A 23,662-nucleotide genomic window follows, 5' to 3' on the forward strand; every position below is an offset into this window, starting at 1 on the left:
AAATGGCAGCCTACCAGATAGCCCCTGGATTGATTTTCTCATAGGAAACAATGGCTGAATTTTACTCTATTTCTCTTATATAACCGAACCAAATTAGAGAATCAATTCAGTATTCAGGGAATTACAGAATTTTTTTTTGTTCAGTATTCTTAATCTGGATTTACCAGTTTTTTTGGGTGCACACCCCTAATTCATTCCTTTGCAAGTATATTGAAATGAGCAGAAGCCCAAAGAACACTAGAGATGCACATGTCAACACAGGTGGCATATAGTTATGGGAAGTGAAATAGGGTTATCACAATGTTATATTTTTTCCTAATGTGTACATATTCTGTTCAAAGCTCATTCATGGGATCAGTCATACGTGGTATTGCCATTATTTGTGGCATTTTTGAAATGGTGTAACCATGCTTGTAAGGGCTCCAGCACCCCATCCCTTGGCAAACTTCTGAAAAGCGAGTTGCCTTGGATAAGTATGACATTATTAATAAGGTCTGATTTACATGTGCATTTGAAGGAAGTGGGAATTAGTGGTAGAGTTCCAAGGTGGTAGAGTGAACTGTACCATTTCAGCATGGATATGGATACATTTCTGAATGTTCTCCCGCGTTAAAAAAAATCTCTCCCTACAAGTAAAAAAGTAGTAGCACATCGTGGAGCAGGCTGAGCTAGTAAGTTTCTTCCAGATGTGCAATCTCACTTTAAAAGTCCAGAGACTGGCTAATGTCTCTCCACCATGGAGATTTTTCATTTGTATCTGAATCCTCAGGCTTTCCATCTGTCCAAGATTCCAGTTCAGAAACAATGTACTAATAGTTGAATTCTAAATATTTTCAATGAAGCAAGATGAGATATTGCTGTATAGATGGATCATAGTCCTGGTCCAATCAAATTGTAACGTGGATGGATAGCTAGCTAGCTAGCTAGATCTTTGAGGTTCTGCCTCTGCCTACGGACTTATAATTCAATTACAATTATTCCACAGGTTTTTTGTAATGTACAAACAATTCCACCAAACCACATTTGGCGACAGAAACATCACTTTATTAGAACACACTCAGAGAGAGGATCACCAGACCAGATAACTAATTATCACAAGATTAAATCTATACACAAGAAATATGAAAAGAAACATCAAAACTAGGAAAGGGTTTATTGCAACCTGGGACCTCAGTGTGGAATCTGAGTTTAAGGCTTTGAAGGTAAGGGGTAAAGAACTTCTGGTAACCTTACAGTGGCAGCAGTGGGATGGCTACTTACTACACAGCACTCCTCAGACACCCCCAAGGACAGTACAGACCACAGCAGGTGAACCAGAGATAATACTTTAGAAAAGAACAATCAATACTCAGTGCAATGACTGCTTCAAGCCAATTTCACTCAGCCATTAAAGTTCTCCAGTTAGAGAAATTCAAGCCTCACACTCAATTTAACCATCTAGTGCTTATTCATTTACCTGGTGCATAATCCAGGATGTAGTGCACACAAGGAAAAGTAGAATTTAACATGAAAAAATTAAACACACACACACACAAATGTACATTGAGACCTAACATTCCATGGCTACCTGAATTCGAAATGAACTGAATATGTATGGGTGGCAAACTAGAATCCTCTAGGAGATGATAGGATGGAGGAACCAACTAATTAACACACTCCTCTGACCCTCAAAGAGGAAAAGATAATCACAGGTATCAGCTCTGGAGAGATTCTGCACACAATCTGACTTCATTTTTCAAATATGCATAGTTCTCCTGGGAGTTATATTTGAGGATGTGTTTTGTACCGACTATCTGTTTTTCCCCCCTTATCCAAATCCACGTATGCCAGATATTTCTCATACCTTTCCCACTCTGGTTTGGACAGACTAGTTTGGCAAAGGAGATGATGTTGGAATTCAGACCCATACAGCTGTGTTAAAATCAAACCCTGACTGACTGTGCTCTATCGAGTTGTGCACCTTCTTGGAACAATGTTTGTTCTTGGCCTTGCTAGTTTCCTTCTTTTGGCACCTTTCGGCTTTGTCGTGAGTGTTTGATATGTTCCCATGAAGGGGGAAGTAAAAGGTTCCCTTTTGTTTGTTTACTTTTTTGGGCCTCTTTAAGATTTCAGCCTCTTTGTCTTCTGTTGGCAGCCAGCAAGGCTTCTCCTTAAGCAATCTGTCTCGATCTGGTCGGACACTCCTTAAGAACTTCTTGAATATACTGGCTGTGAGAGAAAACTTTCTGCACAACTCCTGGGATTTGCTGCCTGAAAAAGACTCATTCTTCTCCCCTTTCTTGTCTATCTCAGGCAAATCCAACCAGTTCCCAACCAAATCAGCAAAGATGTTGTCGCCCAAGACCAGAGGCTGTCGGTTCCTGCTTTGAGACATGAGTGAAGAAGTCCAGTCACTGGTCTCATCGGAGAACTGACATTCTTGGCATCCAAATTTACTCTCAGACAAACTGCTTGTATCATGAGAAAACCAGCTTCTAGACATATGCTCACTGGATGATTCAAGTGTCCTTGGTGAGTGGTACTCTGCTGTGCTCACTGTTGATGAAGGCCCACTGGCACGATAGTAGTCTTCACTGCTGATGCTACTAAGGGATGAATTCATGTGCCCAGAAGTACTATGTGGTGAAGTAACATGGAAAAGCGGGCTGGTGGGTTGTGGCACCTGAGCAGAGCATAGAAAAGCCGAAGAGCTGCAGCTCCCCAAAGAACTCTTTCCCAGCAGTTTCTCACTCTGCCTGCTGGCTTCACGTCTTAACCTTGGCACTTCTCTATTGCTTTGACAACACTGGTGCTGGCCAATTCCTGAGACCTGGTTTGGCTGGCTTGAAATCTCCAGCTGCTCCAACGCCGTCTGGACCTGGAGGAGTTTCAGCTCTTGCAGAGCACCCATCATGCAGTTCATCTGTTCATGCAGTCCGTCCCCAACCTCCTTCATAGATAACTGTTGGAAGAAGAAAAGAATACAAAATTAATGCTGAAGGAGAAGCAGAGAAATAAAGGACAAGTTTCAATAATAAAAAGAGCGGAGAACTCTTTCTCTGCCACTTGTGAGTCGTAAGTGCAGCTAAGTATCATGTACTAGAGTGGATTTCCTTTCTATTTTGGGGAGGCACGTTCAGCTGTCAAACTCTCATGTACTTCTGGTAACAGATACTATTTTTATTTGTAAAAGCTGCTGATAAAAACCACCAATAATATAAGATTCAGAAAATATATCAGGATTCCATGGCCTTACTTGTGCCTTTTAAGATCTGACTGCATTTTAAAAGTAAGACTTCGTCAATTTCAGTATGGCTTCCATCATAGACAATGAGTCTATTATTACAAAGAATCACCCACAAGGACTATAGCAGATATTTCAAAATGATATAGTCAGGTCTTTGCAGAAACAGAGAAGAAAATACAGAAAAAGTTCTTTGCACAAATTAATCCATATGCTGTAACATTGGACTAGTTCTCACAAACAACAGCTGATGAGGTAAACATGTGTCTGAACAGCACCACTTCAAATTGCAGCTCAGGGCTCACACAATTAAGTCTTCCTCCACATAAAATAGCCCTAACGCTAGCACATCAGGAAAAGGGACAGCCTACTGTTTCTCCCTGGCTTGCTAGGTTTTGCTTAAATGTACAAGGCATGTTTTCACACGGAGAAGCCTTAAGTCATGTAAGTTTCCCCAGCTGCAGTCTGAAGCGGTGTAGTCTATGCACATATTGCTTACTTCATCCGCTGTTTGTGATATGAAGGCAATTAGATTTAGGCCTTAATATGGTAAGTCAGGCTAAAAAAAATGATAGAAAAATATAATTGCCTGTCAATTAAAATAGTTCTTATATTTTAAAAGTAGCCATAAGCTCATGAACTTTAAAAAAAGTTTATTTTTCGCTTTTAGACATGACCACTGTTAGCATGCCTCATTTTTGGGTTATCTGCATGCCAAGTTAAACTGGCCAGCTATTTTCTCCTGCTTCTAAATCCTCTGCTCTCCTCTGTTACTGTACATGCTCACTGATGGAGGGATTAAATCCCCACACGGCACCATAAAACAAATGGGTCATACTTCTTAACAGCTGCCACTACTCACTCTTTTCTCCCTCTGTTGCCCAGTTGAAGGAAAAGATGGAACTCTTTGATGTGCTGAGGTTTGCAGCCAGGTTCATAAAGGCACAGAAAAGCCTGAATCTCTGTGTCTGTTATCACCATACAGTGTTCAAAAGCTCAATGCAATCTTTTGGGGAGCTCTCTCATGCTGCAGCTGTCCCTTTAACACCTGTGTGCATGGCTGGCAATGACCTTGCATTATCTGCCATCATTTCGCTACATTAGCTCGGCTGCCTGCTGTTTGCTCCGGAAAAGAGAATGCAACATCTCACCAAATGGGATCAAAAGGCTACCGTTCTGCAGAAACCTTGCTGCAAAAACAGTTCAGTGCAACCTAAAACATGAAAACATTTCTCCAATAACTCATGTTCAAAATTAGAAACAGGGAAAACAGCTGAAGTAGAAGCTGAGAAACATCTGCCAGCCAGACTGCAAACTAATAGCTGGCAGGTTCAAACAGAGAATGTTTCCCTAACTTTGGATTACATTTACAAGTCTCCCTTCTTTACTAATTTTTAATAAAAGCCCCAGTACAGCTATGTTGACTTCAGCACAAAGAATAGCCATATCCCTGTAATAAAACAGCTCTTATGTTATGCCTCCTGGGGGCCCATCTGTTCTCTAAGCCTCAGAGAAAACTATCACCTTACCTCTTTCCAGATTTGCTGTTATGCCTCTCTCGTCCTAACCTTTCCTGCTGTATTAACGGAAGCCCCCCTTTTATCTGGAGCACTGCAAGGCTGGCTATGGAAACAGCCTGGCCCCTCATTGGACACTCCTCATCAAATCCCCGCACGGGCCAAGTGGTGTAATCAAGCGACGATGAGTGACAAAGGGTCCTGCAGTAATGGCTGGGGCTGATCGGGAAGTCAGCAGATGCTGGATGGCTGTGCTGTTCACTTCATTGATTCAATTAACTCCCCCACGTTGGGGGAAGGAGGGGAGTATCATCACAATGCATGCCTCATGTGACAAGGACCTATTAGGAATTATTAATATTTCAGAGGGGCTCATTCCCAGTTTTCATCTCAAGGGAGTGAAAGCTAACAAAGAAGCCCAAATGCAATGCCTAATTGTCTAATGGACAACAGTTTGCACCCTCACCACTGTGGCTTGGGTTTCATTCCTAGTCTCGGAAAATGCCCACGGCTATATATATTTTTTTCCAAAAGGACCTTAGGTAGAACATAGAATTTGCATGCATATGACTCTCAGATTTTACCCGTGGCGAGTTCTTAGTCTGCAAAGTTGAAAGAAACCTGTATTTGAGGTCTTGGTACTAACCAGACAATTCTGAGTTACGTAAGAAAACTGGTACGGAAGTGGCCAGGTGTTGAAGTGGGTCTAGAGAGACCGAGGTTCAAATTCTTACTCAGCCATGAAACTCAGGGGACCTTGAGCCAGTCACTGTATTTCACACATCATAACCTCATAGGGTCATTGAGAGGAGAAAGGAGAGACCACACCCATTGTTCTGTGCTTCTTTGCAGAAAGGTGAGAAAAAATATCACTTTAAAAAATATGTCTTTGCTTTAGAGGTTGGGTTGCCAGCTCCCAGGTGAGGCCTGAAGATCCCCCAGAATTACAACTGATCTCCAGACAATGGAGATCAGTTCCCCTGGAGGAGATGGCTGCATTGGAAGATGGACTCTATGGCAATTATACCCTACTGAGGTTCCTCCCTTTCCCCAGACCCCACCTCACCCAGGCTCCACCCCCAAATCTCCATGAGTTTTCATTCCAGCGCTCTTCTACTTTGGGGAGAGGCTGTGCCTTAGCGGTAGAAGGTCTCCCTAGTATCTCCAATAAAAGGGCATTTGCTTTATTTGCACTCCCAGCCTGGCAACACTGCATCATGACACCATAATCACTACATCATATTATCCTTGCTCAGTTATGTAGCCATTTCCACCCACTCCGTAAACAATGTTTCTTACTGCTTCTGCTGCTACTACTACTAGTTATGATTTCCACAGTCACCCATAGAAAGGTGAATTTAAGCACACAAAATCTGACAAAAGCAAAGATTAAACTAATCCTCCTCTGCCCCCTCCCCCTACAATAGTTTTTGGATGAATTCTCGCAGCTGTGATCTGTCAAAAGTAGGCAGGTAAACTACCATTATCCTTAAATCAAATTTTTCACAAGCAAAGATTTTGCATTTATGATGATAACACTATATAATTACATACTGAGCCTGCAGTGCAGAATAGAATCTCAGAGAGAATCGCCATGGTAAAGCCAGAGGTGCTCTAGCAAATGTTATGCAAGGATGTTGCATAACTCACCCTGCAGGATGTCTGAAGGCACTTGATCTGAGTACCATTCCTCATAGAATTCTAGTAAGGGTAGCTAAGAAATGGATTGTGGTTTCCTTTTGTTGTTTTAGTAGATTTCTACAGTTTTTCTTAGGAAGGAAAGCAAATACTGAGTGATGGTCTCATGTTTACAAAAAGAAAAGTGAGTCAGAGAGGTTGTTTTGTCAGGTTCATGACATATGATGCTTTAAACTATTATAGCATCTGTGAAAGACTGCACTTGAAAGCAGGTTTTCTAAGAGTCTCTCTACACAAGACATCTTACACAGGGATGCTCAAGTGACTTCCTTTCTGTGTGGTCTTATATTCAAGTGTACTCTGTCTCCCTAGCAATGCATATGTATCCACAATGGGACAACAAGTGTAAGATCTTTCACTTGAGCATCTCTGTGTAAGATGTCATGTGTAGAGAGACTCTAAGTGGAACACAAGCAGAGAGCTGGGAGGGAAAGAGTTAACTATTGCCTGGAATAGAGGGCTTGAGAGACAGACTGCTCTCTCCTCTCTGATTAGTAAGTTTAGAACCAGTCTGAAGTGAGTCAGTTGGTTTCTGGCAGGATTGTTCAGAGTGTGTGAGTGAGTCTGACAGGGAAGGTCAGACAGGTTGCCTTTGGTGTGAGGAAAGAGGACCCTGTTGCCTTAACTGTATCATTACTGTCCTGAGGAAGAATTCTATTTAAGAATTCAAAGTATGTTATCATAAGCTGAAGCCTTCTTTACAAAGACATGAGAGAACTGAGAGTGTGTTTTTGGCAAGAGTGATTGGGTAGTGGGTTGTGACTCTCTTTTGAGCCAAAAGAAGAAGAGTTTTATCTTCAGAGGAGAGGAAGATTAATTCCTGCCCAGTTTCTAAAGGGGGTTTGGCTCTGAGGAGGACCCCGGATCTATTGTGAAAGGAAAACCGTTTTAAACTAACTCCAGGAAACCTGAACTGTCATGGAGAACTTTGTGGAGAAACATTGTTGCCGTATCTAAAGTATTAAGTAAAAACCTCTAGCTGCTAAGAATAGAAGAAACTGAGCTTCAAGGAAACTATTTTGCTTGTTACTCAAAGTGTATTCTGTACCACCAATAAAATTTTACTTCAGCACTTTCATTCTCTGACTACACTTATTCAATCCCTGCCTGTTACACAAAATTGTTTTTTTTTACTGATATATAGTCTCCAGTGCAATTTCCTACAAAAAGGAAGAGGGCTTCTGCTTTCCCCAAGTTTCTGGACCAAGCTAAAAAGCCAAAATTATATCTGCCAGTCAGGGTGGGACAAACAGACTTTCAAACCCTCAAATACTAACACACTACTTGAATGGTGGTTGTGGATTTTCCAGGCTGTATAGCCGTGGTCTTGGCATTATAGTTCCTGATGTTTCGCCAGCAGCTGTGGCTGGCATCTTCAGAGGTGTAGCACCAAAAGACAGAGATCTCTCAGTGTCACAGTGTGGAAAAGATGTTGGCAGGTCATTTATATCTACTCAGGAGGGGTGGGGTTGGGCTGAGTCATCCTGTAAGAGTTTCCCAGGGTGTGGAATGCCAATGGAGGGAGGCTTCACTGTATCCTGAGGAGGTTCTTTTGCATCTGGATTGGTGCTTGATGTGCTAATCTTCTCTGCAAGGCTATTGTCGGGTATAGAGTGTTTTGTTAGCCTGGTGTTTTTCAGGACTGGAAACCATGCTCTATTCATTCTTAAAGTCTCTTCTTTCCTGTTGAAATTGTGCTTATGCTTATGAATTTCAATGGCTTCCCTGTGCAGTCTGACAAAGTAGTTCGAAGTGTTGTCAAGTATTTTAGTGTTCTGGAATAGGATACTGTGTCCTGTTTGAGTTAGGCTATGTTCAGCCACTGCTGCTTTTTCAGGATGGCCAAGTCTGCAGTGCCTTTCATGTTCTTTTATTCTTGTCTGGATGCTACGCTTTGTGGTCCCAATGTAAACTTGTCCACAGCTGCAGGGTATACGGTATACTCCTGCAGAGGTGAGGGGGTCTCTACTGTCTTTTGCTGAACGTAGCATCTGTTGTATTTTTCTGGTGGGTCTGAATACTGTTTGTAAGCTGTACTTTTTCATAAGCTTTCCCATCTGATCAGTGATTCCTTTGATATATGGAAAAAACACTTTTCCGGCGGGAGACTGTTTTTCCTTAGTTGTTTGATTTATCCTTGGTTTACTCACTCTTCTGATTTCATTTCTGGAGTAGCCATTTGCCTGAAGTCCGTGGTTTAGATGATTAATTTCCTTGTTGAGAAAGTGCGGTTCACATATCCGTCTTGCACGGTCTACTAATGTTTTTATTATGCCTCTTTTCTGTCGAGGGTGGTGATTGGAGTTTTGTGTAAGTACCGATCCGTAGGAGTTGGTTTCCTGTAGACCTTGTGACCTAGCTGAAAGTTTGCTTTGCGGATGACCAAGGTATCCAGAAATGGAAGTTTACCCTCGGTGTCTTTCTCCATGGTGAATTGTATGTTCAGGTGGATATTGTTGAGGTGGTTTAAAAACTCCATCAATTCTTCCTCACCATGGCTCCAAATGATAAAGGTATCATCCACGAACTGGAACCAGACTGTAGGTTTGTGGGGTGCTGATTCTAGAGCTGTTTTTTCAAAATGTTCTATGTAGAAGTTTGCTATAACTGGGCTGAGAGGGCTTCCCATGGCCATCCCATCCATCTGTTCAGAGAATTTGTTATCCCATTGGAAGTAACTGGTTGTCAGACAATGGTAGAATAAGGCTGTTACATCCTCTGGAAAAATCTGATTAATAAGTGCGATTGTGTCTTTTACCGGAACCTTGGTAAATAGGGATACAACATCAAAACTGATGAGTATGTCAGGGGATTGAGTTTCAGAGAACTGATTTTGTTGATGAAATGTTCTGAATCTTTGATGTAAGATGTGGTTTTTCCGATGTGGTCCTGTAGAAGATTGGCCAGATGTTTAGCTAATTCATATGCTGGTGAACCAATGGCACTCACGATGGGTCGGAGTGGGACTGAATCCTTATGAATTTTAGGGAGTCCATATAGTTGTGGTGGTTGTGCTTCTGTTTTGCATATTTTTCTGTGCGTGTCGGGATGAAGTGAGGAATTCTTGATCAGGGCATTAGTTAGCCTGGTGATTTTGCAGGTTGGATCTCGTTTTAGTTTTTTTCTTTCATTTGTAACCTGCCTTTCTCCTTAAGGAGGCTCAAAGCATCTTACATCATTCTCTTCCCATCCATTTTATCAAAGGTTAGGCTGAGAGTGTGTGACTGGCCCAAGGTAACCAAGCTAGCTTCCATGGCAGAGTAGGGATTTGAACCTGGGTATCCAGAAAAGAAAAGAATGTACAGACACATGAGCCCTTGATGGTACTACTAATGTTGCTGGGTCTGGTGAAAATTGTACTCAAGTAAATATAAGGACTGTGCTGGCATAGGACCTTGTTGCAAGGACATTGGGTGGTATACTGTTTGATGAAATGTTGCTTCAAGTTGTGTGTATGTCTGGGGGGGGCGGGAATCTGTAAACAAGCCTCACTTTACCACCTCATAAGAGGCAAGGATCATTTGACATGAAAAGGATGTCCTCAGTGAGGAGAAATGAATAAGTGATAATCACCAATACTCTATCCCTACTAGGCTTGTCTTATAGAAAGTGACTTCTGGGTACCCACCTGGAATAGGCTGGGATCTCCAAATCCCAACCCCCACTCAGATTCCTTCTTGACCCTCAGGTTCTCTTTAGTAAAATGGTTTGCTAGTAAACACACATGCAAACTGCTCTTAGACAGCCTTAGCACTTGGAATGTGGTGTAGTAATAAGAGTGTTGGCCTTATAACAGGGAAATGGGGATTTAAATCCTTCCTCAGACATGAAGCTCACTGGATGGCCAGTCATATATTCCCAGACTAAATTACCATGAAAGGCTTTTGTAAGAAGGATAAAAAGTGAGAGGTCGTAGTAGAGGTATGCAACCACAAGCATCTTGGGGAAAATGTGTGATAAAATGAAATCAATATATCCATTACTGTTTTTAGAAGGAAGGGTTGCCAGCTTTAGAATCAGAGAGGGTTGTTATATCAAACAGTTGCATCTTCTTCTGTTACAGCAGTTCAGTGATGGTACAAACCACAGCGGGAAATAGCAGAGGGGGTGTTGGAACAGCCTTAGTTTTAAAAGAGACTTTGTAGGGTTTGCACCCGGCAATGCTGTCTTTATCCAAAGTTTCTTTATATCACTTCAGTGAATTTAGGCTGCTTCACAGGCATAGGCAATGTAATACTGACATCACAGAGGAATGGAGACTCTGGCATAGGAATTTTAAAGAAGAAGGAGAGCAAATAACAGAGGCCTACCTGGGAAGGCCAGATCAAAGAGGGGGAATATTGCAAGGCTTCCAGTGCCTATATATCAATGCCCAAAGAAGGAGGAACTTGAAGGAGGAACTCTACTAATACAGAAAAAGAGATGACTTAGTAGGCATTACCGAGACTTGGTGGGATGATTCCTATAACTGGAATACAGTAGGGGATGGGCATGAGATATTCAAGAATAGGAAGTTTCATAGAGGAGATTGAGTGGCACTGTATGTGAGGAAGAGCTTGATTGCCAGGAAATACTGGAGGAGGAGAGTGACAACCCAGTGGAAAGTGTCTGGATGAAGATAAGGGAGGGAAGGTCAAGCAGTATTGTGGCTGAGGTCTGTTACAGACCACCTGGCCAAGGAGATGAGGCAGATTCTGCCCTCTGTGAGCAGCTTAATAGGCTATCTAAGAAACACAACTTTGTAGTTATGGGAGACTTCAACTTCCCTGATGCGTGTTAGGAGACCAACTCTGCAACGTGTCCAGGGTCACACAAGTTCCTTTCTCAAATGGTGGAGGAAGTGACAAGGGGCTCAGCCATACTGGACTTCATAACCACAAGAAAGAGTTGGTTGACAGGGTAAAGGTGGTGGGAACCTTAGGGAGAAGTGGTCATGTGATAATGTCCTCCCAGAATACCTTTTGCTATGAGGTACCAAACACACGTTAGATTTTAGTAGGGCAAACTTTTAAAAACTTAGAGATACGATGAGAGTTATTTCATGGACAAGAATGCTGGAAGGGGAAGTGCTCTTGCAGGCTCAAACTATCATGATTCCAGCAAGATGGAAATGCGGTAGAGGATCTAAAAAGCCAACATGAATGAACAGAGAGCTCTGTGATGAGCTAAGGAAGAAAAGGGAGATGTTCAAGAAATGGAAGGAGGAAATTCTTCTAAAGAAGAGATTCTAGGGGTAGCTAGGCACTATCGGGCAGCTGTCAGAGAAGCCAAATCTCAGAATGAGCTGAGACTGGCCAGAGGGGCTTGCCATAACAAAAAGATGTCCTTGAGAAGCAAACAGAAGGTAAAGGGGGTGACACCCCCCCATTGCTGAATGAAAATGAAGAAACTGACAGAAGCCAGAGAGAAGGCAGAAAGCTTCAATGCCTTCGTTCTTTCTCTGAAGGAGAGAACAAGCCGATGTAGTAGGCAAGACACAGCTTTGGGGCTGCTGGCTGATGTGGGCAGAAACATTGTAGAAAGCACCTTGCAGCACTGGATTGTGTACAAATACCCTATGCCAGATGGGGTGCACTCAAGAGTGCTTAAAGAACTTTCAGAGGAGCTTGCAGACCCTTTATTGATCAACTTTCAGGCCTCTTGGAGGGCAGGTGATGTGCCAGAAGGAGGGCGGCAAATATCATTCCAATCTCTCTCTCTATATATATAAAGACAAGTGTCCTGACTGACTCATCAATGCCCAGCCCAAACCCCTGGACCTAGAAACGTGAAATTTGGGGATAAGGTTCCTTTTGTGATGTAGAGAGTCACTAAGAAGGGATTTTAAGAAATTTGCCCCTAAGGGGATTAAAAGGGGTAAAATGTGTTTTCCCATAGGGATACAGCTTCCCTGTGTGGCTGGCAGGCGGTTGCCTGCTCCCCCGCCAACTTAACCACTCTTCCCTGATTGGGCTAGCTTTCAAGGTCATTTCCATATGTGGCATGATTGGGGCTCAGCCCAAAATTCTAAATAGTATGCAGTTGCTAAGAGAGTCATGGAATATGTCCTGAGGTAAAATGCACCTCCCAGTCTTCCCCTAAAAGTTCACTATGGTTGCCAGTCTCCCTGTAGTGTACAGTTGCCAGCCAAGTGGTGGCTGAAGATCTCCCGGAATTACAACTGATCTCCAGGTGACAGAAATCAGTTCCCCTGGAGAAAATGCTGCTCTGGAGAGTGGACTCTATGGTATTATACCATTCTGATGCCCCTCCCCTCCCCAAATCCCACTCTATCCAAGCTCCACCCCCCAAATCTCTAGGAATTTCCCCACCTGGACCAGGCAACCCTACTGTGAGGCCTTCCTGCTTGTACCCCCCTCTCTCTGATGGATCAGCTGTGGAATTCTGTGTTCTGAGGTAAAAATCAGGTCAAGGAAACTGCAGACAGTTGAAGAAAGACAGTACAAGATTCCTGAATAGGGATTTTATATAAAAGTCAGTATGGCAACTGAGTTTTTAAATGTTCATGGGAAGATGGTGTATGACCTTTCTAGGGGCCATTTCAATGCGAACCTCTCACATGAACCTGCTGAAGTGCCCATCACACCACTCCTCTCTCAGTCCAACTCCACGTCACACCTCTCACAGCCATCACTTCTTACTGCTCCCAAGAAGCCTCCTGGAAGATGTTGTGCAAGATGCACCGATGCTTAAAGGAGGAAGCAACATAGAGATGCAGCAAAGAAATATGCATATCATACTCCTGCAGTGCACTGAGCAGCAGTGGCCAAGTACCAGCAAGATCACCCCAAGGTGCACAGAGCGGCAGAGTCTCTCTATGAGCAAAGCAATCTTGGAAGACGAGTAGAGAGGTGCTCACTTCCATGGAAGCTCAAGGCTCACTCAGGCATGGCATATGATCCTTCGCTACCTTCAAGCTGCCTCAACCTCATCCATGCAGAAACATCTCTGTTCAGCATCTCAAAACAAAGCAACATGGCCCAAGTGCTGCGGAACTGTAAGCTCACTGTTTGGGATGAGACCGCACAAGGGGTGTTTTGAGGCACTGAGCATACCCCTAAAAGATGTCAGGGGCAATGAGAGAGTGATGGGGGGAGTCACTGTGCTGCTGGCTGGAGACTTCTGGCAGACTCTGCCAGTAGTCCCAATGGGACCTTGAGCTGACAAGTGTGTGTCAAGGCATCATATCTGTGCCCCCTTATCAGGAAACTTTCACTAAGAAAGAACATGAGGGTCAACTTGAGAGGCGAGGTGTCCGCTGGGGAATTCACTGAACTCCTACTAAAAATAGGTGACAGAGAGTATCCCGAGTCCAAGGGAAAGGTGACTATCCCTGTAGGCATGGGCACACGACCCCAGTAGACCTAACAGCCACAATATACCCTGATATCGCCACTATCACAGAGAAGTCCATGGACTGGCTGTGCAAGCGTGCCATTCTGACCCCCAAGATCGACAAGGTTGTCATCATTAATGAAACACAACTTAACTCCCTCGAAGGGGCAGAAATAGAGTACAGATCTGTGAACTCAGTAGTGCAAATGGATGATGCAGTCCACTAACCCGTGGAGTTCCTCAACATGCTCAACCCTCCTGGCTTCCCAGCCCACAAGCTTCTCCTCAAAGTGGGGGCTCCAGTGATGCTGCTCCAGAACCTCAACCCACCCAAATTCTGCAATGGCATCAGACTATGAGTGAAGCCCTCCACAGGAATGTCATCAAGGCCACATTGTACACTAGTAGTACTTGGGGGGAGTTGGTGTTCATACCATGCATAGTACTCATACCATCAGAGAACCTCTTTGAGTTCAAGACACTGTAGTTCCCCCTCAAGGTCTGCTTTGCTATGACGATCATCAAGTTCCAGGGTCAGACACTGAAGATGACAGGAATTGACTTGAGGGAGGACTGCTTCTCACATGGGCAGTTCTATGCGGCCTGCTGCAGAGTGAGCTCACCCAGCAGCCTGGCGATCCTAGCACCTGAGGGGGAAACCACCAATGTGGTCTACAAAGAGGTCCTTCAGTAGAAGAAAACCCCGGTTGTACGTATTCTTTACTTTATTTATTGCACTACAACCTTTTCCTTTTAACATCTCTTCAATAAACATTACGTTTCAAAATTCACTTCATTGGTTTTCAGTATCAACACGCGTCGCTTTATTCAAAGACCTTTGTGAAGCTCATGTACTATGCTATTATACTACAAAACCAACTCACCCCCCCACCTCTACAAACCAAAAAACATTACATACCCATAAGTATTATAACTGGATTTAAAGTAGTTAAAATACCGTAGCAAAGCATGAGTATCAAGCTAGTCTTTAATAAAGGGAAGGACAAACCTGGGAATTACAGGTCAGTCAGCCTGACTTATGTTCCAGGGAAGATACTGGAGCAGATATTAAAGGCTTCAGTCTGATGGACAACACGGTGATATGAGGAAGTCAGCACAGATTTGTCCCCAACAGGTCCTGTCAGACCAACTTCACCTTCTATGACTGAGTGACAGGCTTACTGGATCATGAGAATGCTGTCAATGTAGTTTATCTGGCTTTCAGTATAGCTTTTTATTTGAATTTCAGTAAAGTTTTTTATAAGGTTCCTCATGCTGTTCTGGAAGACTGTGGACTGGATTCTAGGATGGTTAAATGGATAGGGAACTGGCTGGATAACCACACCCAAAGAATAGTTGTCAATGGCATTGTCTGATTGGAGGGAGGTGTGCAGTGCTCGGTTCTGGGCCCAGAGATTTTTCAATATTTTTTCAATATTTTTATAAATTATCTGGACACGGGTGTGAAAGGATTGCTCATTAAATTTACATATGACATCAAACAAGGAGGACTAGCAAACACCCTTGAAAATACAGAATTCAACGAGATCTGAACAGAATGGAAAAGTGGGCAGATTTGAATAACATGCAATTTAACATGGATAAGTGCCAAGTTCTCCATCTGGGTAACAAAAATGCGAAGCATGCATACTGGATGAAGGATGCACTTCTGGGTAGCAGTGTGTGTGAACAAGATCTTGGGACATGGGTGGATAGGAAGCTGAATATGAGCAGCTGCAAGGAAGGTGAACATAATCTTGGAGTGTATCAACAAAGGCACGACATTCAGATCACAAGATGTCATTGTCCCATTATACACCATGTTGTTTAGGCCCCACCTGGAGTCTTGTGTGCAGTTCTGGAGGCCTCGTTTCAAAAAAGATGTGGACAAACTGGAACAGGTGCAGAGGAGAGCAACCAGGATGATCAGGGATCTGGAGACTAAGCCCTACGAGGAAAGACAGTGGGCCAAGCTACACATGACAAATGACACTTGAACAGCGAGTGTATTTCTCCCTGTTCACTTGCCCTCCACTCAATCCACTTGCCGTTCAAGTGTCATTCGTCATGTGTAGCTTGGCCCTGAGACACTTGGGAATGTTCAGTTTGGAGGACGTTGAGGGGAAACATGACTGCTCTCTTTAAGTATTTAAAAGGCTGTCACTTAGAGGAAGAAGGGAGCTGGTCCTGGTAGCAAAAGAGGATAGGACTCGAAATAATGGGTTTAAACTACAGGAGGGAAGGTAGTAGCTGGACGTTATGAAAAACTTCTTCACATTAAGAGCAGTAATTCAGCAGTGGAATTGGATGCCTAGGGATGTGGTGGGGGGTTCCTCCTCATTGGCAGTTTTCCAGGAGCAGCTGGATTAATAGTTATTGGGGATGCTTTAGTCTGTTCCTGCATTGGGCATGAGGTTGGACTAGATGGTCTGTAAGACCCCTTCCATCTCTATGCTTCTATAAATATTTTCAGTCCTGGATAATATTTTTGAAAGCCACATTTCAATTTTTTTAAAAAATGAATTATACACTCCAGGAAGCTACATCCATAATGGAAGAAGGATTTATACTAAAAATGTTTACTCAAAATTTATACTGATAAGTGTTTCCCTTGTGTTGCCCCCCAAAACCAACTTCTGCAACCTAATTAAATGAGACGCTTCAATATTTTATTTAGGTGAGCCTTACATAACCCAAGTTACATAATGGACTCTGTAGACAAAGTTCCCTTGAAGTCAATTGACAGTGGCATCTCCTGAAATTTTAACATATTTGAGGAACATGTCTCTGAACACATGGGAATATAAGAACTCTCTATTTTTAAGACCCTTCCATGGAACCAAATATAAGTTTATAAAAACCAGAAATACTGTTTAGGTCCCAACCCAGATCTACCCTCGTTTGCATCTACTCTTGGACTGATCTGTGCCAGCATATCTGTTGTGTACAAGGATCAAGGATTTATGGAAAGATTGGAGGATCTTTTTTTTTTTTGCAATGGGAATTTTAAACATACCCAAATAGCTCCTTTTCCAATCAACAGCAATTCCTGCCTCCCAGGCAACCAAGTTCCCTGGAATCTGTCCCCTCCTCACCCTTTCCCCTTTTTAATAGCCCTAGGTTAAAGATGCATTAAAATGTTGTTTGTCTTTGTCTCTTACTTCCCCCTCTAAACATTTCAAGATTTTGCAAATGAATATACAAGAGAGCTCATCTACTATAATCACTGCCCCTCTCCACACACCAGTCTAAGTAAGAGGCTGAGTTTGCAATGCATCCCTGGAATTCAGTCTCAGCCCATCTCCACAAGTTCAAAATTGTTTTGGTTTCTAGCCTGTCACATCTGTGCAGTCTGGGACCATGTTAATATTTTGGTACAGATTGAGGGAAAGAGTGAAATCATAGCACAGCCCAGCTGAATGAGAGACCAGGAGAGGCTTCTTATAATTGGAAGGAAGACAGATGTCCAGCTGTTGGGTGAAAGAGGTGTTGTGAGAGGAAGTTATTGCTAAGTGAAACCCTGGGAACAGGAAGAAGGGGCTTTCTGTGGCAGCTCCTAATAATGAGGGGGAGGAAACAGTGCCCTCAATGAACAATATTTGGATTATTGGAAAGGATGCTATAATCAGCACAAAAGTATTTTAGATCAAGTGACATCATTACAATTGGGGTTTCTGGGGGAAAGGAAGGATAAAGCAAACAAACCAGGTGTTCGTATTCAAGCAAATGCTTCATTGGTTTTTTTTAAAAAAAACATGTACTCAGAGAAAAAATTTAAAAGCAAATGGACTACCCTCTGGATGCTACTTCTGTGTGTGTTCTTCAGAACTGTGTGTGTTCTTCTAAACTGGATCAAAGCTGTGATGGTGGGAAAGTTTTTTTTAAAAAAAACTGTTCTTCCTGCATAATTATTTTTATGTAACTGCTAAACCTGCCCCTGGGGCTGCTTCCACTAGAGGTTTTCCTCCACAGCAGCTCTTGAGTCTTAAACACAACCGCTGTATTTGCTCACCCCCCTGCTTCCAGGTTTTCCTCAGCTCAGCTGATCCAGAGGAGTTAGCCGTGTTAGTCTGTAGTAGCAAAATAGAAGAGTCCAAAATAGAAAAGAGACCTTTAAGACTAACCAACTTTACTGTAGCATAAGCCTTCGAGAATCACAGTTCTTTTTGTCAGATGCATGGAGGGTAAGAAGAAACTGGTCAGATATATAGGTGGAGAGGGGAGGGGGGAGTAGTTGCAATCAGTAGCTTCTAATAATGGGATGAGTTTGCTTCTGATAATGAAATCAGTTACTTCTGATAATGAGATAACCATTCATAGTCCCTATTCAATCCAAGCCTGACTGAGTCTAATTTACATATGAATTCCAATTCAGCAGCTTCCTGTTGGATTCTGTTTTTGAAAGGTTTCTGTTGAACTACAGTGACCTTTAAGTTCTTGATGGAATGTCCTGGTAGATTGAAGTGTTCTCCCACTGGTTTCTGGATATTGGCATTTTTAATGTCAGATTTGTGTCCATTTATTCTTTTGTGCAGAGGTTGGCTGGCTTGTCCAATATACAGAGCAGATGGACAATACTCAGTTCAGCTGTGAATATTCCTAAACCTACTTTGGTATGCTCTTTCTCCCTGTCCATAGCCAGCATCATTTCTTCTCATGCTCACCATTCCCTAATCCCCAGTGGGTTTTATTAAACTCAGTAGCAGATAGATCTCTATGTGTCCTACCACTATAGCAATATTCCTACCACCAATTCAAAACAAAAAACTGGAGAATACAATGATACAGTGGCTACCAGTGGTATGTGCCAAGAAAAAAAATTGCTATTTTTTTTACTGTGATTGCTTATTTCTAGATAGATCATTACTAGTTTAGGATTTAAATCCATGTGGTTTTTGGGTTCCAGAGATTGGGACCATTAGTTTCAATGGTGTTTGAGGGCTTGGTGCTGCTGTTTATAAAAAAAAAATGGCACCAAATTTGTACAGCACAGTGTCTTCCCTCTAACTTAAAGACCGCCCCAACTCCCAAGTTACAAGTGAATTGGATCAAGGGTTTTGGTTTTACAGATTCCCAAAGGAGGTCTCTCTCTGTGCTGACACACTTCTCTCCATTGATGGTTACTGCGGGGGAATTATGCCAGCCACCAGCATTTAAAAAAACCCACGCATTCATTTCATTTTCCTACTCTTACAGTGACTTGACTGGCAATAAAATGTTTTTATCTTTACTCTGAAAACTCTGCATTTGTCATACTTCCTCATTGTGTAGTGTTGCTTGTTTCTTTTCACAAAGTGAGGAAGAAGGGACTTTTTTAGACGGGGTGGGGGGAGTCTGGAATGGCTGTTTTTCAGCCAAATGACAACAAAATTGCAGCAGAACTAGTGCTGCCAGTCCATTAACAAATTTGCTGTCCTTCCTGAGCTGAAGTATTTTGTTATTAAGAAATCAATGAGAACAATAAATCAAAATACTACAGCAACCAAAACGAACAAAAACAAATGGTGTAACATCAAGACAGCTCTTTCTGATCTTATTGAGTCGAATGTCCATAGTCATGCAGGACAATAGGATTCTCTTTTCCCCCCTTAAAATAAACTGGAGATGCAAGTCCATGAGTTTGATGAACCAAATCTGCATGTTTGCCTATGAATAAAAACAATAGCTTGGAAGAAGAAAGTGTACTTTGTTTTTAGATGATTTCATACATGTCACAGGAGGCATTATCATAGGAGCATTCCTTTTCACATGAGAGAGAAGGGGAAATACCTCTTCTAAGATGGCACTTTCCATTTTTTAAAAATCTACTTTAAATTTTGGTTTTTTAAAAATTTTCTACACAATGAATCGATGGCATCTTTTTATTCTCTCATAAGTTTTTCAGTGATTAATCAACTAAAGGTTTCACCTCTGTTTAATCTCATTTTCTTTGTTACAGTAAAAATATATGATGTCAGTGCTATAGTTGAATACCACTTGTATTCTTTTTCAGCAATAATCAGCAAACACACCATTATCCGGCAACAAGACTGTCTCCTCTTCATTATGCATAGTTGAAATATCACACTACTGCTGATGGACTAGGCTAGCATTAGTAAAGTGATAGGAGAATACCCTGGGTTTTTAACCACCTGATTGAGTCCTATGATTAAATTAAAGAATATATGACACAACTAGGTAGCTATGCACGCATGCTTTCATATTTCCACTAAACTGGATTTGCTGAGCATTGACATGTATCCTCAGAGTTGCATGATTTGTGGAGTGTCAAGGAAAAAGCAGGATTCCCATGGAGTGATTCAGAGCTAGCAACAACTTTCAGATCTGCTTGGGACTAAGTGTAGCCGGTATACTTGTCTGCGGCTTGACACAGGCCAAAGGGAATTTAGCCAAAGGGTGCTAATCCCATTTCCCTGCAAGGTAATCCACCAAGGCTTTTACCTTTTAGACATATGAGTCAAAGGCACTTTAAGGTTGGCGCCACATGGATAAGCTACAAACCACATTTTCGTGACCTGAGGTGGAACTGCTAAGACACAGGAGGTGACTCAGCTTTTCTTCTGGACCAGACTTCATCTGACTAGCATACAAGGCTACTCTTTATCCATTTCCCTCATTTACTGAGACAAGCACCCCTAGGTGTATGCTGCTGTCAAGCAATCATGCCAGACCAGTCCAGGTTTCCTTCTCATTAATCTCAGTCTTATTCAAACAGTAAGTCCTGGTGCTGTTTTCTAGGTAAACTGCAGCAGAAAATTAGGACACAATGTTTGTTTAAGGAGGTTGTCAAGGAAAGGAGGGTTGGTGGTGAGGGAGGGATATGTTTGCAGTTCGGGTCACATAGATGAGAAAAGAGAACTTTAGAGAGCTAAGGAAAAGTCAATGGGAAAAAAGCAACTTGCCTTTCCCCCAGCTGGGGGGAAAAGGAAAGGGAGAGGCAGGCCAGGAGCCACCAAAGCATGTGGCAAAATAGTGCGCGCGCGCTCTGGAGGCCCCAATTACACACTTCCAGTTGAAAACTGGAAACAATGAGGTCTCAGCAGGGCAAAATCGGCCCCAAACATAGCATTTTGCTGAGATCCCACCACTCCGTTTTTTAACCAGGAACGACATCACTGGGCCCTTCAGGTACAAGCATGCGAGATGCCAGACTGTCCCCCCCCCACACACTTGCAACATGACCACCCATCTCTCGCTTGGTAGTTAGGGGGGCTGGTAACCCTACACCCACCTCCCTTCTGAAGGCTTGTGAGGCAGATCTTAACAGGTGGGCTGGACAATATGGGAGGAGATGGTCCACCACATTTGGCTGTAAACTGAACAAAAATCTCCTCAAACTCATAGAACCCATCTGAACCCTATCTTGGAAATCTAGCCCAAGAAAGATCTATTTGCTAAGAGGACTATCTCATTCTGTGCAAGAAATGTGTTGAAAGATGGTAAATTATTAGAAATATTTTGGTTACAATTCAGCTCTCCCACTTAATATTCCCTTTCATTTAAAATCCACACCAGAAATATTTCAGCTAAAAAAACCTTTCTGAAAATGCAGAAAAGAATGTGATTAATTAAATGCTGTTCACACAGTATCTTTTGTCCAGACAAGTAGACCTGACCTTCCCTTGGCAAATATACTATGCTTAACATCCCACCATGGATACAATCAGGTCCAGATTCTGTGATTGCAATGACTGGGGGGGGGGGGGGAGGAGACCTGCTGTCACAATCAGAGAATTGCTGCTGGCTACAGACTTGTCAGTTCAAACATAACATTTGCTCCTGTGGATGAGAAATGTATTGTGTGAATTACCCTAAAGCTACAATAAAATGAACTCAATTTTTGACAAACCAATATCTGTGCACAATAATTGGATGAGGGATAATGTGGTCACCATAAAGCTCAGAGCCTCTATGAAGCAGTAAAGTAGTTTTCAGAGAAGGAATAAAATAAAGTTATATTAAATGTTCATTGAAAAGAAGGTAAAAACATAAACAAGGGACAGTATACATCTCAAGTTTAAACACTAGTGAACAGAAGAGTGCATTTCTTTTACCCAGTTAGGCTTCCATTGACTCTTTATCCAGTACAACATCTTAAAGTAGTCTCCAACTTTATTAGTATAAGAAAATAATAATAAGCTATATAAGAATATCTCACTGACTCTTTTTGAATTTATATTATGTGCAAACAGGTTTTCGTGATTATATTCTGCTTCTCACTGATAATCAAGATACATAATCTGAACTTAATATCTGTTACATTTTTCTTTTACTCTCTGTCTTAAAGTACTGAAGAGCCATATGAACGACTGCTGTTTCCTATACTTGAAAAAGGAGAATTCCAACAGAAAAAGAAAAACTTCCGGGTGGGACCTGGAGATCTTCTGAAATTACAACTGGTTCCCAGATTATAGCCCCACTGGAGAAAATGGCTGCTTTGGAGGGTGGACTCTATGGCATCATACCCAGCTGAAGTTCCCCCTCCCCAGGCTCCACCCCAAATCTCCAGGAATATCCTCACCTGGAGTTGCACCCCTACCTCTGACACAGCACCATCTAAATCCCAACCTCTGTAAGCCTGTAGGCACCTTTAGAATTCTGACACAGGGAAGTAGACACAACCACAAAATGGCTACACCAGGAGGGTGCCATGGGTGCCACATTCAACTCTCATGATCGAAACGAATCCCGTTTAGTTTACAGCACATCCTGCTCTTTCTTTAAAGACTAAACTTTGGCTTTGCCACCATGCCTGAAACAATTTTCTCCCTATCCCCTGTCCCCCTTCCAGGTTCTAGAAACCTGGAAAGCTTGAAACTGGAAATTCAGTTTTATGATATTTTGACTGGTCCTAATAAAAAGTAGGTTCTGTGCTTTCCAACATTACTGTGGTTGGAAAGGGCTGCTTGAGGAGAAAACATGCACTTTTTATGAGGCTCATCCTTTAAGGAGCTCAGGGCAGCATGAATACTACCCCTGACACATTTGATCCTCACAGCAACCCTGTGAAGAAAGTTACATTGAAAGAAAGAGTGACTGGACAACTAAACGTATGGTGTGCTCAGCTAATGCGCAGCAACAGTCTAGCCAGACTGGAACATTGATGAACAAGAATAAAGCTATGATCTTTACAGCAATGTGCTTAATGTTTTGTGAATGTTTTAACATTTATTTGGAATTTTAATATTTTTTTCACTAAATATGTGTTTGGAATGGAAATAATGGGAGTATACCAAACTTTTTAAAAAATATGGCACACAGCTACACAGCAGAAATAAAATGTCAGTAAAAAGTCACTGGTGGGACACATGGTGTAATGTTTAAATGTGACATTAACCAAGCATTGAGCCGTATTGTTTAGCTAGCTGTGCACTTCCTAATAAATGAAAGTGCCAGCTGAGAGGATCACAACTTCCAAGCACTTGTATTTGGACAATTCAACTTATCCGAATGAGAGCCAAGTGGAAAGAAACATGAGCACCCCAGTGGTTATCAATTTCCCAGGGGAAACACCCCACCCAAACATGAAAAAGTATTCTACTCATTTAGATCATGTTTATTTCAGGAATTATGATCATGTAGGCATTTTGGGCAGGCTTTGTCTGAGAGATCAGTTTCAGCATATTTATATTCAGGGTGTGTTTACACAAGCAATATTTAACATACAGTTTACCATTTGGAGGCCGGGCTGTACACAGCTCCCGGCCTGTTGGTCTGTATGGGTAAAGCACGCTTCTAGGACAGCTCCGGGACACTGTATGCAGCAGGTAACTCCTGTCGCACTCTGCCAGTCTTTGTTCAGGTGGTTACCTTGCTCAGCAGCTCAGGCCCATTTACCCGTGTTTTGCTAGCTGTGTTTCTTCACAGGATTGCTCCTGAATAGAGGTAG

The 23,662-nt window shown here is 42.4% G+C and overlaps 1 protein-coding gene across 1 annotated transcript in view; it reads right to left on the reverse strand.

Moving 5' to 3' along the window:
• Positions 1-1,089: 1,089 nt before the first annotated feature.
• Positions 1,090-23,662, reverse strand: part of INKA2 (inka box actin regulator 2) — a 33,625-nt gene continuing 11,052 nt past the window's right edge. The window contains exon 2 of the mRNA XM_054981421.1: positions 1,090-2,941. Coding sequence (XP_054837396.1) covers positions 1,898-2,941 — 1,044 coding nt within the window. The 3' untranslated portion in view covers positions 1,090-1,897. The remainder of the gene's footprint in view (positions 2,942-23,662) is intronic.

The sequence above is a fragment of the Eublepharis macularius genome, chromosome 5, assembly GCF_028583425.1.
Source record: "Eublepharis macularius isolate TG4126 chromosome 5, MPM_Emac_v1.0, whole genome shotgun sequence".
NCBI classification, from domain to species: domain Eukaryota; kingdom Metazoa; phylum Chordata; class Lepidosauria; order Squamata; family Eublepharidae; genus Eublepharis; species Eublepharis macularius.